Source organism: Cynocephalus volans, chromosome 2 (genome assembly GCF_027409185.1).
Source record: "Cynocephalus volans isolate mCynVol1 chromosome 2, mCynVol1.pri, whole genome shotgun sequence".
Lineage (NCBI taxonomy): Eukaryota > Metazoa > Chordata > Mammalia > Dermoptera > Cynocephalidae > Cynocephalus > Cynocephalus volans.
The window spans coordinates 96,015,197-96,030,330 of NC_084461.1; the positions used below are offsets into that span (position 1 = coordinate 96,015,197).

The 15,134-nt window shown below is 34.2% G+C and overlaps 1 protein-coding gene and 1 non-coding gene across 3 annotated transcripts in view; one reads left to right on the top strand and one right to left on the bottom strand.

Moving 5' to 3' along the window:
• MAN2A1 (mannosidase alpha class 2A member 1) overlaps nucleotides 1–15,134 on the top strand; it is a 164,475-nt gene that overhangs the window by 101,512 nt on the left and 47,829 nt on the right. For both annotated transcript variants that reach the window (XM_063085636.1, XM_063085638.1), the window contains exon 13: nucleotides 14,251–14,416. In XM_063085636.1, coding sequence (XP_062941706.1) covers nucleotides 14,251–14,416 — 166 coding nt within the window. The remainder of the gene's footprint in view (nucleotides 1–14,250; nucleotides 14,417–15,134) is intronic.
• Nucleotides 7,372–7,474, bottom strand: LOC134371420 (small nucleolar RNA U13). Its single transcript, XR_010022843.1, has one exon. It is a non-coding gene; the product is annotated as a small nucleolar RNA U13 (small nucleolar RNA).

Genomic DNA, 15,134 nt, shown 5'->3' on the forward strand with positions numbered 1-15,134 from the left:
GAAAAATATGTGCCTATATATGTAGAATTATGATGAGATCTTTTGACACCTTACAGTATGAAGGCAGAATTAGCATGCGGACTATCACTTGTAATCTAGAAAGGATTATAATAATTTCTAGTTAAGATACTTGGAAATACATAACTTCATATAAACTAAGAAAAACTTTGGGAAGGAGATGCAGCGGTGTCAAAAATAGCTGGCATTAGTTTTGGTATGTCTGCTAGATAATGTAAATTTTGAATGATTCTCCTATAGTGCCAAAGTTTTTTTACCCTTTGGTTGAAGTTATATGTGAGTAATGCACTATGAAAGTGTTAAAGTAAATTAACTGTTGAGAGTATGAGTGACTTCAAGTGATTTATATTGGGGTGGAAGTAATTGACGATTATATGAGAAAGATTTCTTTCATCATTTATTTTTTTCCGGTTTCTTGTAAACTTGGTTCTCTATCCAGTTTCTACCTTCTCTTCCTCCCAGTGTCCATCATGTCTTCTGAAATTGCTGACATAATGCTAATTTAACTCAAAGCAGTTCAGAGCATAGACCGAGGTGATGTGGCATATTTCAAAGTCTTCCATTCTTCTGAACCGGATTTTTTTTCCTTCTAAATGCAGATTAATAAAGCGTGCACTACAAGAGGAACAAGGAAAAGGATTTTAGTGAAGGTATCCTGATCCTGAAAAAGTCAGGGAGGGTTTTAAGCCCATCTTGGACTTCAGAACACTTCACAACTTTGTGGTAAAAGAAAATTTTAAATAGAGCCTTTGGAATTTTCATTTTATCCTTATTTGAAGAGTAGCATTATTTTATTTTATCTTTTTTTAGGCAAGACAATTGTATATGAAGTCAGGCTACTAGTCAAACTAAAACATACATGGGTTTCAGATTTGTTGTAGCTAATTAATATATACTCAAAGTATTATAGGTAGTTGGTTGGCTTGTGTATTTTTCTTTGATATGTGTTCTTTATCCCTTGTGACACTATTTGCGTTCACTGTGAGTGATGTTTTCTCTAGTGTTTTGTATCTTCTTCAGTCAGCTCATTGGATTGTGTAGTAGGGAGTCTTTCCCAGAATCAATATTATTTCTAAAAGTGTTTTGAAAATAAAGAGTAGTTTGTGTTTTGTTGTTTTCATGTTTTTACCACTTATATGGTGGCTTACTAACATGAAGAGATATAGGACCAATTAAAAGTTGTTTTCTCCTCTATTCACCTGGAAACTTCACTCAAGATAGATTTCATTGTCAGCAAAGATACACAACATGAATACAAACATACTTGCCATTTCTGTCTTTATCAACAAAACAGCCTTGTTTTACCATATTAACTTTTACAGTCTTTTTTATTTGTGAAAATCAGCCTGTTTATGTACTACATGTTCTTCCAAAGTTACAGCATTATATTCATTGGAGAAATGAAATTTTCTTCCAGTAGATGGAAATTACATTTTGATTGAACATCATTCCTTATGCAGTCACCCATAAATATAATGTCTCTCATCTTTTCAGAAAATGGCTACAGATGTGATTTCTGAATTTACAAGAAAATAGAACATCTTAACGTTTAGGTAAAACAGATGGTATTTTTGTTTTAGGCAAAATTCTCTGAGAGTGAAAGCAGCTTAATTGGTGACAGCCAATAATTGGGGTCAGGCAAATTATGTACAATTTTTGTGTCTGTTTCTTTTTGTTGCTTTAGTATCAAAAATTTTAGAACACTTTGAAAGGAATATTTATCCTTTTTATTGACTATTTTCTGTCGTGTACTGGAAATAGTTGTAGATTTTTCTTTTCTTACAATTAGAAATAGTTGTAAGATTTTTCAGTCCTTTTTTGTTTATAAAAGTATTAAGAGTACATGTTGATTACATTTGTGGTTTTAGAAATGCTTTTTGCAGTGGGAAAGCCCTGAAATTTGTAGTTGTAGTTTGGAGTTAACACTTTAATTTGTAGTATTGAGTTGTACTTGCAGTTACAAATTCTGTTGACATTTGTGATACTAACTCTCTTATTTCCATACCATTGAGCTCTGGGCAGATCTCACTGTCAGATGCCTGGAAGGAGCACAGTATTGTGAAGGGAGCCGTGCACTGTGAGTCCGGGAACTGATTCTGCTTCCATCTCTGTCACTAACTAACCAGCTTCATATTTTTGGAACTTCAGTTTCATTTGCTGTATGTGTTGGGGGAGGGGAGTTGAAATAGGTGATCTCCAAGGTCACATTAGTTGACACTTGGATTTCTGATCTAAGTATAAATCATTTATAATGCATTAATTTGTATAAACAGGAAAGGAAGTTTTTGGGCAGAAAATTCTACTCTAGAAAATAACCAAGTGTGTCCAGTAACCAGGACAGAGGACAGAGAAACTCTCTTCCAAAATATCTCCAGTACTGCAAAATGAAGACCTATTATGTAGCAGATTCCCTTCTTACCACTTCTTAAAAGAAGGAAGACTTTACTGAAAGAACTGCTTGTGGTGTTGTCACTGCAGCTAGGGAAAATAGCCTAATTTTCATCACCTCAAAGAAACCCCCTTTATTCCAGTCCTGCCACTGCAGGTGGGGAGGCTTTTGAGTGAAGGCTCTTCGCTGGGGTGGAATAAAGTAGGCTGTTAAGGCCATGTTCAGAGAGGCTAGGGGAGGATGACAGCATTCTGAATGCTATTGGTTGTTCTTCTAGCCTTACCCAGTGGAGAAGGACAGCAGGGCCACCTTCCCTACCTCTAAGCTGCCTCGGAGCCTGACTGGCTAAGTTCGAGTCCCAGCTCTACCACATAAATGGCTATATAATCATGAGCAGGATACAGGACCACTCCATGAATCTGTAAAACGGGCATGATATTAGGACTTCTTAGGGTGATTGTAGAGCTTTTTAAAAGAAGTCAATTCAAGTAACACCCATACTGTATGCTTGTCACTGTTTCTAAAGGCTCATTAAGTGCTAGCTGTTGGGATTTTTGTTACTATTAACAGAACTTTTCATCTAAACTAAGAACTATTTACCACATTGTTGTTATTGTTACCAGTGACCTGGGTTTTTTTAGTTTTTATTCTTTTTTCCTACTCTTTACCACCAGCTAAGTCAAATTTACTTAGAGTTAAAAATAGCAAAAATATTCCTTTAATACAATTTTGTATTTGATCACTTTGTCCATTAGTATCACAAACAAATACAATTCTTTACCCAAGTAATATTTTTTAACATACAGCTTTCTAGAATATTTACTTAATAATGTCATACTTTTCATCTAAACTAAGAATTTTTATTAGTAATATTTTATGGAATTTTTGGATTTTAGGAAAGTGGAGTATTTGTAGAAATTACTTATTTGACAGCAGCAGTTTTAGGTACTGCTGTCATATTCTTGTTTCACAAAGGGCAGCTTTATATTTGCATGTGATCACATGTGCAGTGCATTTGTTTACTTACCTTCCTTTTGAAACTTGTCCTTGACAAATGACTCTCTATGGGATGATAGATTCATAATATTTTTGTTCACGAATTTTGAGAAAGTTATTTCTCCCAATATATGAAAAAATGGTGAAACAAACTTTCATGTATTAGGATGATCAGGTATCATTTATATCCTACTTTATTCAAGTAAAATCCTAATTTTTATTTCTGAGAGAAAGAGTGTCCTGTACCTTAGTGTCGAATTATTTTTCTTGATAGAACAGGTGTTATTTGTTACTTAATCAAGTAGAACTTTCCTGAAACTATCATTTTTAATTTTTCCACTTGCCAATATAAATTTCAGTATCTGGTAATTGAAGATAAATGAAATTGTTATTGTATAGTTTCTGGAGGGATTTTTATGGGAAAACAGTTAAATGTTTGCCTGTTTAAGAAGGCCTATTTTATAGAACTAGAAAGGTTTTTGAACCTGGAAGCCTTGGAACTGTGAAAAATCTTGTGCATATGTGCATTTCTCCAGTGAATGGGGTCCAGCGTAAGGTATTCAAAGATTGAAAAATAAGTAGAATTTTAAAAGATTAACAATAACCACCTTAGCCAGTGTAAGGGACTGTCAGTCACATGCTTTTTAGAATGTACAGATTTTGTTTTTTCTTGTTGGCTTTCTCCTTACTGTTAGCTGTAGCACTTGTGCTGGGACAATGGGAGTTTGGACATATCAGGTCCAGTAGCCAGTGGATAAGGAATGGGAATGAATAAGTGCTCCATGGGGGAGAGGTCAGAGGTCTGGATACACTTCACCTTAGTCTTTGCTTGGGCTCAGTTTCAAGGACCCCAAGTTCTTCTCTTTGCCAACCCCCATCCCCTTTTCTAGAACTCAAGATTTTCTCTTACATATGCTTGGTGGTAAAAAGTCTTTAGTCTTTGTGGTATGAAACTGGAGCTTAGTCACCATTTTTAACAGGAATAGTGAAGCCTCTTGTGTTAGTTTTCTGTTGCTGCTGTAACAAATTACCAATAAATTTTAAAAACACACTTAAAAAAACACAGATTATTACCATACAGTTCAAGAAATAAGTCTAAACTTATTTTCACTGGATTAACAAAGTGGTGGTAGGGCTGGTTCCTTCTGGAGGCTATGAGGGGAGAATCTGTTTCTTTGCCTTTTTTCATCTTCTGGAGACCACCTGCATTCCTTGGCATGTGACCCCTTCCTCGCCTATTCCAACCTCTTGCTTCTGCTGTTATGTGGCCTTCTCTGTCAGATCTTCCTGTATTTCTCTTATAAGAACCCTTGCGAGTACATTGGGCTCACCTCAATAACCCAGAATAATCTCCCTATCCCAAAATCTTTAATTTAATCACATCTGCAAAGTCCCTTCTGCTACGTAAGGTAACATTCAGAGGTTCTGAGGATTCAGATGTGGACATTTTGGGGGGCCGTTATGCTGCCTATCATACTTGGAAATCTAATTTTTATATTTCCAGTGGAAAAGTGGATTCTGAGTTGCTGATAATTTAGGAGCATCAAGATCAATCTGTGTGGATGTCCCTCAGGGACATCCTGACTGACATTATACTTAGGAAGTCTGACCCTGGATTTATCATTTTTATCTTGAAACCTCCTCCCAGTACCCATCCTTTAGGTCTTCCATCTTGGTTAATGGTACTCCCATATCTATCCCACCCTAACTGGAAACCAGAAATTGTAGGAGACTCTTCCATCTGTCTTACCACCCAGACTTCTCTAAGAAATCCAAAAAAATCCTACTGATAAGATATTCTATATCTTTCTCAAATTTATTCCTCTTTTTGTATTTCTACCACTCCTGTAACTTAGCTCTTCAACTTTTCTCCCTGGGCTATTGAAGCTACCTATTTTGTCTCTCTGCTATGAGTCTTCCCTCCTTAAATCCTTCCTCCACCTGGCAACTAGAAGTAGGTGTTAAAAAGGAAAATTTGAGCATGCTAAACCTTCTAGTCATTCTCCATCACCTGTATATTAAAGTTCAAACTCTTTGTAGTTGACTTAAAGACACCACACTCCTCACTGTTACTTGGGATTTATCTGTTTGTAGCTTCATATATGGACATTTCAGAGGTGCATTTTATGTGCAAATTCTAGTGATATTGGATGGCTTCTATATTCTGAAAATAACATCCTTTTTCATATATCAGGGGCTTTTTTCTTATAATTACTCTACCTGGAGCAGATTTCTCTGCTTTCCTTTGTCTGGCTACCTTTCCCGCCGCCCCCCTCCCCCCTTTTAAAATTTGTTTTTGTTGTTTTTTGGATCGTTTTAAAAATACATGCTTTTTTGTAGAATCGTGTTTTACATCCAGAAATATAAAAATGAATTGCAGAATATTCACTATTAATCCCAGAATCTAGAGGAAGCATCTGTTAACAGTTTAATGTTTTTCTTTTAGAATTTTATATATTTTTGTACTTCATTGATTAGTCTTTATATATAATCCAGTGTCCTGTTGTATATAATAGTATAAGAAACATTTTATCATATTAAAAAAAATTCTTCATAATTATTTATGAGGGTACTTCAAAAAGTTCATGGAAAGTTTTGTATTACCTTTTAATGCTGTTTTTTCAAGAATATTTTGAAGTACCTTAGTTAATGGCAATTTAATGGATATTAATAGTCCAACCATAGGTATACTTTATTATTTTACTTCAATTTAATCAGTATATTGATTTGCTAATAAATATAATGTTTGGAATAGTTTTTTTAGATATTTAGATAATTTAGATATAAAATATAATAGTTGAAATATTCTTATTTATTAATCTATATTTCTAATTTCCTCCTTATAATAAATTTCTAAAAATAGGAATCATTGGATTTAAAAGTCAGAGACTTTTTAAGTTATATATTTTCTGATTATAAATTATAAATATTAGGTATAAGAAATTTGGAAAATATGAAAAATAATAAATTATGTCACCACCTCATGATAGCTATTGCTAATATTTTGGTAAATCTCCTTCAAGCACTTTTTCTCTTTTTTTCTTGCCTTCTTTCAGTTTGAATTTTTTTATTATTACATTTTGTCCATCCCAGGTTGCTGGTTATAGATGATTTTACTATTCTTTTAGTGTTTACCATATGGAAAAATGGATGACTTCTTGTAGAATCTAATTAAAATCATTACTTTTGTGTTGTTTTTTGTAGTTTATATTTCCTTTTGTTTTCCCATATATTTGATACCCCCATGCACTTTCCATTTTTCCTGCAATTCCATGTTTATCCCTGAGATTATTTTCCTTCTGCCTGGTAACCAATACTGTCAGTTTTTGCTTATCTGAAGCCATCTTTATCATATTCTCAAATTTTTGCTGAGTATAGATATTTAGTTTGGCAGTGATTTTTTGTTTTCTCGCCACTTTAAATATATAATTCTGTTATCTCCTGGCCTCCTTTATTTCTGTTGACAAATGTTGTAAGCTGGTGATCTTATTGTTGTTCTTTTGACAGTATTGTCTTATTTTTACTGACTACCTCTAAGATTTCTCCCTTTTTGGGTGGGGGAAGAAGGGACTCAACATGATATACCATGGGGTCCCTACCCCCTCCCATTTGGTGCTAACAGAGTTGTTTGTTGTTGTTGTTGTTGTTTGTATCTGTGGGTTGATCTCTTTCAGTAGTTTTGGAAAATTCTCAGTTCAGATATTTCTGTTGTGCCATTTTCTCCCTTATCTCCGTCTACTCACATCCTGTTTCACATATCAGATCTTTTCACTGACTTGTTCATTTCCTTAACATTCTTTTCTGTATTGCCCATTCTTTTTTGTCTATACTTCAGTCTGAATATTTTTTATTGACCTCTCTCTCAATAAAAAATATTGACCTCTCTGCTAAAAAACCTACTCTGTTAAACACATCTGCAGAGTTCTTTTTTTTCTTTTTTCTTGTTTTTTTTTTTCTTTTTTTCCCCACTTCAGCCAGGTAATATGCTGATATATTATACAAGGTTTGAGGGAGGCACGTCTCACACAATAGCTTAAAAACCAAGTCATCACACTTAGGAACCACAAAGATATCTGCAGAGTTTTTAATTTCAAATATTTATTCTTCTAGAATTATATTTGATTATTTTGTAATGTGTTAATTTCTATCATGAAATTCTTTACCATTTTATCTACTTTATGTTTTCCTCTTTCCTTGGACATATTAATCATTATTTTAATATCTTATCACCTAACTACAATATCTGGGTCATATATGGTTCTAGTTTGGTCATTTTCTTCTTGATGTTTAGTCATGTGGCTCTGTATTTTGGGATGCCTCTTAATTTTATATTGAGTGGTAGACATTGTGTATAAAATTTACAGAGGCTGTGGAAAATATCTTCATATAGAAAATATTACTCCAATCAAGCACTATGCTAAATTGAGACTGATTCACTCAATGTCTCCTTCATCTAGCTTTCCAAATTTTCAGTTAATAGCCTGTTTATATTCTGTAGGCCCTGCTCCTTGCTGGGTTTTAGAATATCATGAGATGACTACTTTGCAGAGATTTCTGTTTAGGTTTTAAGCTTTCTTTTCTGAGCAGCCCCAATATTTGGCACATGTCCTAATGAGAAAACTGTGTACCTGAAGCCTCCCAAGACTCCACCAACTGCTCTTTTGGCCTACTGTTTTTTATCTGGCGTTTCTAATTGGCTACTCAAAGTGGGAGCTCTTGTCTGTTGACAGCGACTCCATCTCTTCTGGAAGTAGAAGCATCATTTATTTTTCAATTTTTTAATAAAAGAAAAATATGTATTTTTTCTATTTGAATGTTTTTTTGTTTTTAGTTTTTAGTTTTTAGTTTTTATTCTTTCATCTTGTTTTTTAAGATAGAAAAAGCTTTAAGCTTTTGTTATCATATCTGTTGGCTTTGGCTTTTGTTACCAAATCTGTCAGCCTTTTACTTTGTTGTATTTTTCCATTATGGTTAGAAAGACCTTTTGTACCACAGATTACATGTTTATTTTTCCTACTAATTGGTATCATTTTTTATGTTTTTAAATTTTGAAATTCATCTGGAATCAATCCAGGGCATATTGTTTTAGTGGATCTATTTAACCATTTGTCTTGCCCATCCGTCATTATAGATTTGTTTTGTCCAGTTTATGATCCTTTTCCTTCCTTCATCTTTCTCTCAACAAAAGGATTTCAGTGGGGTTTTGGTTGGTATTACTAAGATTCATGAATTAATTTTGGCAGAGGGTTTTTTTTTTTTTGCATTATTTTAGTTTGCTAACCTAGAGTGATCATATTCTTCTTCATTTATTCATTTTTGTGTCCATCAGTAAAGTTTTGTCATTTTCTGCATATTCTACTTATTTTGTATAAAATTAATTTTCTATTTTGATTGGTCTCCTGATTAATTCTTAATCATTTTAACTGCCCCCTTTTTTGTGTGTTTGTGTCACATGACATTCTGAGCATACCCTTGTCACCTGCCTATTATACTGAACTTTCCGGTTTGCTTCTGTCTCTCCGTTGCCCTAGACTGTTGGTACTCCCATGATAAGGGACTGTGTATTCACATTCATAAATTTATAACCTCACATTCCAGGTGGTATTCTTCTCTCCTTTTTTCCTTGCTTTTTAATTTAGCCATAAGCCATATGTTTACTTTGTACATGTTTTTGTGTTCTCCATGTGCATTTATCCCCCACCAGCACCACCACACTGTGTTATCAGAACTCTTGTTTCAAGGTATGGATGTTACCACATGTGTGATTTTGTTAATTTCTTTTATTTAGATTTATATATGCCTTATGCAAAAAAGGATTTATGACAGCCCAGTGACCTGGGTTATTAAATCATTCACTCTTCCATTCATTGTGATGATGTACCACAGTCATTGGTCAGGATGCCATGAGGATTTTGTAAGGGAAAGGCGAGAAATGAATCGCTATTGAGATTCTTCTTTGTGCTTGGTCTGAGCTAGGTGTTTTTCTAAGCATTTTATCTTTTAACTCTAACAATAATCTTGTCTCCTGATTTTATAGATGAGGATATTAAGTCTTGGGAATTGAAATAACTTTTCCAAAGCCACTTAAATTTTAAGTGGCATGTTGGGGATTTGGTTTGAATGTGCCTGACTCTAGAGCCCAGGAATCACAGAGCTGTGACTTTTTTGAAGATCTAATATATTTCAAAAAGACTCCCTTGTTTTTAATATCTTGATTTTTTTCCCCGATAAATGATATGGTAAGCATTATATTTTAAACCTAGAAAACGAGGTGGAATGTATCAAAAGGACTTCAAATCTAGCAACTGCAATTTTTATTAACATATAAATCCATGTATTTTCATATTCAGAATATTGCATGAAGCTTACTACTCTTCTTTAGATTATGTTCCACTAATGAGGTTACTTAGAAAAAATGAATATATTCTTGTTTGAAATGCAGTTTTTAATATGCTATTATTGGTTAAGAATCAGGCAAAACCATCTCTAGTCTTTGCTTTGTTCTTAGCTTTCTCTGTGATCTTGGATCTACAACTTGCTCCCTCTTTACAAAGGGGTTAATTACCTATCTTGCGTTTTTTGAAGAATTGAAATAATCATAATGAAAATGCTGTGATAAAACTATAAAGCCCCACACAAGTAGGGATTATTTGTAAATGATAAATTCTCTTAGTGGGATTTTTCTGCACTAGTCATTTATCAACTATTTATTGAACATTATTCTGTACCAGGTACTGTGATAGGCACATGAAGTTGCACTTATTTTTCATGTATTCTTCTGGCGTTTGCTTAACAGGCAACTGCACTTGCAAAGAACTTGAAAATATTTTTCAGTTTTTTCTTTCTTATATAGTTATAAAATATGTAGTATTTTTTAAGTGTTTCCTCAAATATTATTTTTGCTTACTTCATGCAATGAGGTCAGAAGATGAACTCCTTAATATATATTGCAAGATTTTTTTTGTTTCAGTGTTCTAGTTTATAAGTTTTCTTTCACAAATATAATATACATATAATGTAAATAGTTTTATGTTCATCCTTAGCTTGTCGAGGAGAGGGCCTGTGCGGACATCTTTAGCACTGATGAGGAGAAAGTTCTTCACATGTGAATTGGGAAGTAAGGGAATCTCACAGGAAACTCCTTTTGCCAAAAAGATTCGTATATGCTTGGCCTGTGAGAGAAGTGGTTAAGAAGATGGCTCTGGTGGTAAGGCTGAGTTTTAGGCTCTGTTGTGGTGCTTTTTTGCTGGGTGAGTCTTGGCAACATACCTAACCTTGCTGAACCTCAGTTTCCTTATCTGTCTGGTGGGAAGAATGAAAGCTGTGCTTTGTAGGTTGCCTATACAGGCCTGAGGACTGGCCCAGGAATACAGGAAGCATTCCAAATGTTAATTCTAAGGTTTCTCTGACAACAGGGCTTGTTTCTTCAGTCCTAGAAGGAAGCCTGTGTGTCCTAGTGTATAGTTCACATTTGAATGGTTACTGATTAGATTTGTCTCATAGAGGGGACTAGGGTTTGCTGTAGTTGTCTTTCTTAACGTGATGTGAATTATTTCTCTGGAAGGGGTGAAGGAGTTCTGAATATTCTCATCCTCAGTGCAGTCTTCAAGGACAGAACCGTGTTTACAGAATAATGCCAGGTCTTCCATAAAGTGTTTCCCAGTCTGACGTGAGCATGCAGATATTCTTTCATTTTTCTCCAGTCCTTTCTCTCCCTGCCAAAGTAGATCACCTCTGCCCTATAATGTGATTGGCAGGTAGCGTATGAGTGCTCTTTCTTCATGACGTGAGAGTTGTTTCTTGTATGTAATTTAGATAATTGCCCATAACCCCAAGTTGTGGGGGCCCAGTGTCATAATGAGCTGGGAAGCTGGATGTGACTTGGTGACAGATGATAGGTAAGAAGCTAATGCTAATGTGGGAGAAACTGGAGAAGAAAAGAAAGCTCTGAGCTTCCTATACAGTTACTTCCAAGGTAAAATACAAATTAACTCTTTCCATTTTTAGGATAAAAATACTATTCTTTTGTTAGTGTGAATCCAATAATGTTGATTTTCAGTAAGTGAGTGGGATATGATATTGAAGCCTGTTTATTCAGAACTCAAGAGCTTAAAAGGACTCATGTTTGGGAATACTGACAATAGAATAAGTCTTTGACTAGAAATGTGAGAATGATAATGAAAATTTACTTAATTTGTGATGGTGTACTTATTTCTAAGGGTAATATAATTTATATATGGCCATGCTTTCTCTGTACTCTACTTAAAATGTACATAGATAGGAGTTTGTATGTCTGTCAGGTAAATTTGTACTGTGATGCACTTGAAGAACATGCTGTGAATCTCTAATTATGTTAAAAATTATTTTCTTAGTGCAGCATTATACTCATTATATACTCTACACATTTAGCTTTTGAATAGATTCCTGGCATGATAATTACATAATCATTCAGTACAGAAGAAACATTATTATGGTCAAATACTAATTAGCTACTAAAATGAAGCAAAACAGACCCTAGTTTACAGCTTATTATAAAAAGTGATTTAATGTGGTATAAAACCAAATGTATGGTTGAAATTATTATTTGCTTTAAGTGTGAGTTATTTTTTTCTATGGGAAGAAATCAGTGTTCTGGATCCTTATTACCTAATTTATTGCTTGGGTACACATGACATTTTATTATCACAGCCCTCATGACCAGTTCTGTGTAGTGGAGCATCCAAAGAACATTCTCGGCTCAGCTGCTACAGTTGCCTGGGTGTGCCTCATGGCTTCTACAGAGTTAGGAGACTGGCTTGAGTCTTCAGGCCATGGTTTTCTAGAGTTCTTCTTCATATACTAGCTGTGTAAGCCTCTAGGAATATGGGTTTTAGTAGTAAATCACTCTTTTCTGTGGTTCTGGTGCAGAGAATGTGACCTTTAACCATTTTTCTTTCCTGGTGCACCTGTAGGAATATTACATAGTCCTGTTGATAATAATAAATCCTGGCAGTTGTGATTCTCCAGATGTGTTTGTAATGAGAGAACAGTCAGGTGAAATGTAAGCTGTGTTGGGGGGACAGGGGAAGGTGCAAATAGGTTGAGAAATTCCACAGGTAAGTCTGTTTAGCACACCTCTCAAGGGGGCATCACTGGGACTCTCCGTGAGAATTTTTTATGTGGATAACAGGGGTTTTATCTACTATTAGGAGGTTTCAGTGCTCTTTGCAAGTTTATGACTACCGGGCTTCCACTGTTTTTCTCTAGTATGAATATGGAATCTCGATGAACATAAGTGATGCAAATTAAGTCTTGTTATCCTGATACATAACGTAAGCCCAACAGGGATTAGAGACATTCTTATTGTATTGTCACCTTTCGCATCTCAGAATGTTGTTTAAACCATAAATGCTTCTACTGTTAACAATTCATGTCAAATGTTTTACAGATTTTGTGGTATATACTTTCTTTTCTTTTGTTCTTTCCTGTCGTCCTTCGCTTTAGTTTTGGTCACTGAAGGTATTCATTTTATTTCTTAATGAATGGTTTAAAATGCAAATGAAAGCAAAAATATATAAATATATAGGACATGTATGCAGGGTGAAAGAACACTGATAGGCTTTCTGATGCATTATGTTAGATGGATCGTAGCTTGCTTCTACCATCTATAGCTACTACATGTTGGGTGAGAGGCAGTTGTTATCTGACTATTTAGTTCTATGTTCCTGCAGTTACAAAATTGTATAGGAAAAAAATTTTTAGATTATGAAAATACTAACTAGTGAATCAGCTAGTTTTATTATTAGTCAACCATCCTGTTTAAAATACCCTTTGATTTATTTGAAGGTAATATGATGCAAATTCATTATAAAGTAAAACCATGAATCTTGCAAAGGATGTGGATTTCAACGTCTGTGACGTGATAGTCTAGAACATTTCTACTGACAGGCAAAGCCATGGAACTATGCAGGTCTGGCAGGTTTGCTGATAAGAAATCAAGGATGTTGGATGCTTCAACTGAGATTATTTGAATATCAGAGGATTGAGAGAGGACGTTAAAGCTATCCTGTAAAAATTAAATGTTACATGATGGATGTCATAATTTGCTAGTAAAAATATTGGAAAAATTCTACCAAAAATTCAGTTTATTCATTTTTTGTTCATACTAAGAGTTGCACATAGTTCAAATATCACCAAATCTCATTTCTGTAGTTTTTATTTTCCTTTTTCTACCTAAGTGCCAATCAAATCTTTTCTTTAACCGTTACTTATAAAATTTTTGCCCCTATTATAAGTAGATTTGCTTCAACTGACCTTTTTTCCCAGAATTGACTTTCTTGAGCACTTAAGGGTCCCTATATATAAAATATGTGTCTTATGTGATTCTTCATATATGACTGAATTTCTGTGTTTTAGTGGTTTAAAATGAATGTGAGATCAGATTTTTAATTGGAATTAATTGTGGCTAAGTTGCAAACAGACAAAATACGAATTTTTTTAATTAGCGAGATTAGGCCGGTATAGGGTATTAGTTATGTAGACCAATTCTTTTAGAATGATGAATAAAAGCATATTTTTATGTCACTTTCTGGGATGTGGAAAAAGCATTATCACAAGTTTATTAATGTCTTCCATTTGTAAAACATTTTATTCTTTAGAAAGTGCTTTTGAATCATTATTTCATTACCCTTTGCACTGTGTGATATTTGTTATGATAAAGTTGCCTGTTCTCTGAGAATTCTACCAGAATGTTCCTTTTAAGTCTTCTCCATGTGTTGGCTGTATGACTATGAACTGAGGTCTTACAAAGAATGTGGAAGAAGTAAAAATATTTTGAGATCCCAATAGTGAAGCAGTTGTTTTTGCAGGTACCTTGTGGTCTATAATCCTTTAGAACAAGACCGAAACTCAGTCGTCTCAGTCTACGTGAGTTCTCCCACGGTGCAAGTACTCTCTGCTTCAGGAAAACCTGTCGAAGTTCAAGTCAGTGCAGTTTGGGATGCAGCAAGTACTATTTCACAAACAGCCTTTGAGGTATGTTGTGGCCACAGAACTTAAAGAGGCATCATAAAAAAAACATAGCCAGTGTATAGTTTTTATATATATAATGGTCCTGTGATAGCCCTATTGAGCTGTCGTGTTGGTGTATGTGAAGTGGTGAAAGTTGTAAATACCAGAGAGTTTTTAACTGGCCAGTTAAATGACACTAAAGGAAAATAGATTTTATGTTCCCAAAATGTTAACATCTTTGCTAGTATGTATAGTATGTTATTATTAGTACATGTTGTTAGTACGTGTATTATATGTCTTTGTAAGGATGTATATTGTTAACTTTATTCTGAAGTAATGAAGTAATTATTATTCATAAAATTTTGAAGTTTTTTGTTTAACTCAATCTAATGACAATTATGCATGTTGAATTTGAGATAAGTACCTTAATAATTTTGGATAATTTCAACTTTTAATTGCAAAGGTGACATACATCATGGAAGGGAAACTTCCTAAAGTAATTAAGATGTTTCTTTTCTGAGATATAATTATGGAAAACTTGGGCTCAAGCAATAGATTTTTTGTGTGTGAAAGTTTCTTAAAATAAGCAATCTTAAACTGAGTTCCATACCACTACAGAGGTTAAACTTTTAGAGTCTGGAGTGCAATGTAAACTGCATTTCTGGAGATGTAGCCATAAAGCAGGAACTCTAAAAGACTTGCTTCTGCTTGTCAAAAGTCATTGCTGGCTAGTCTTATATAC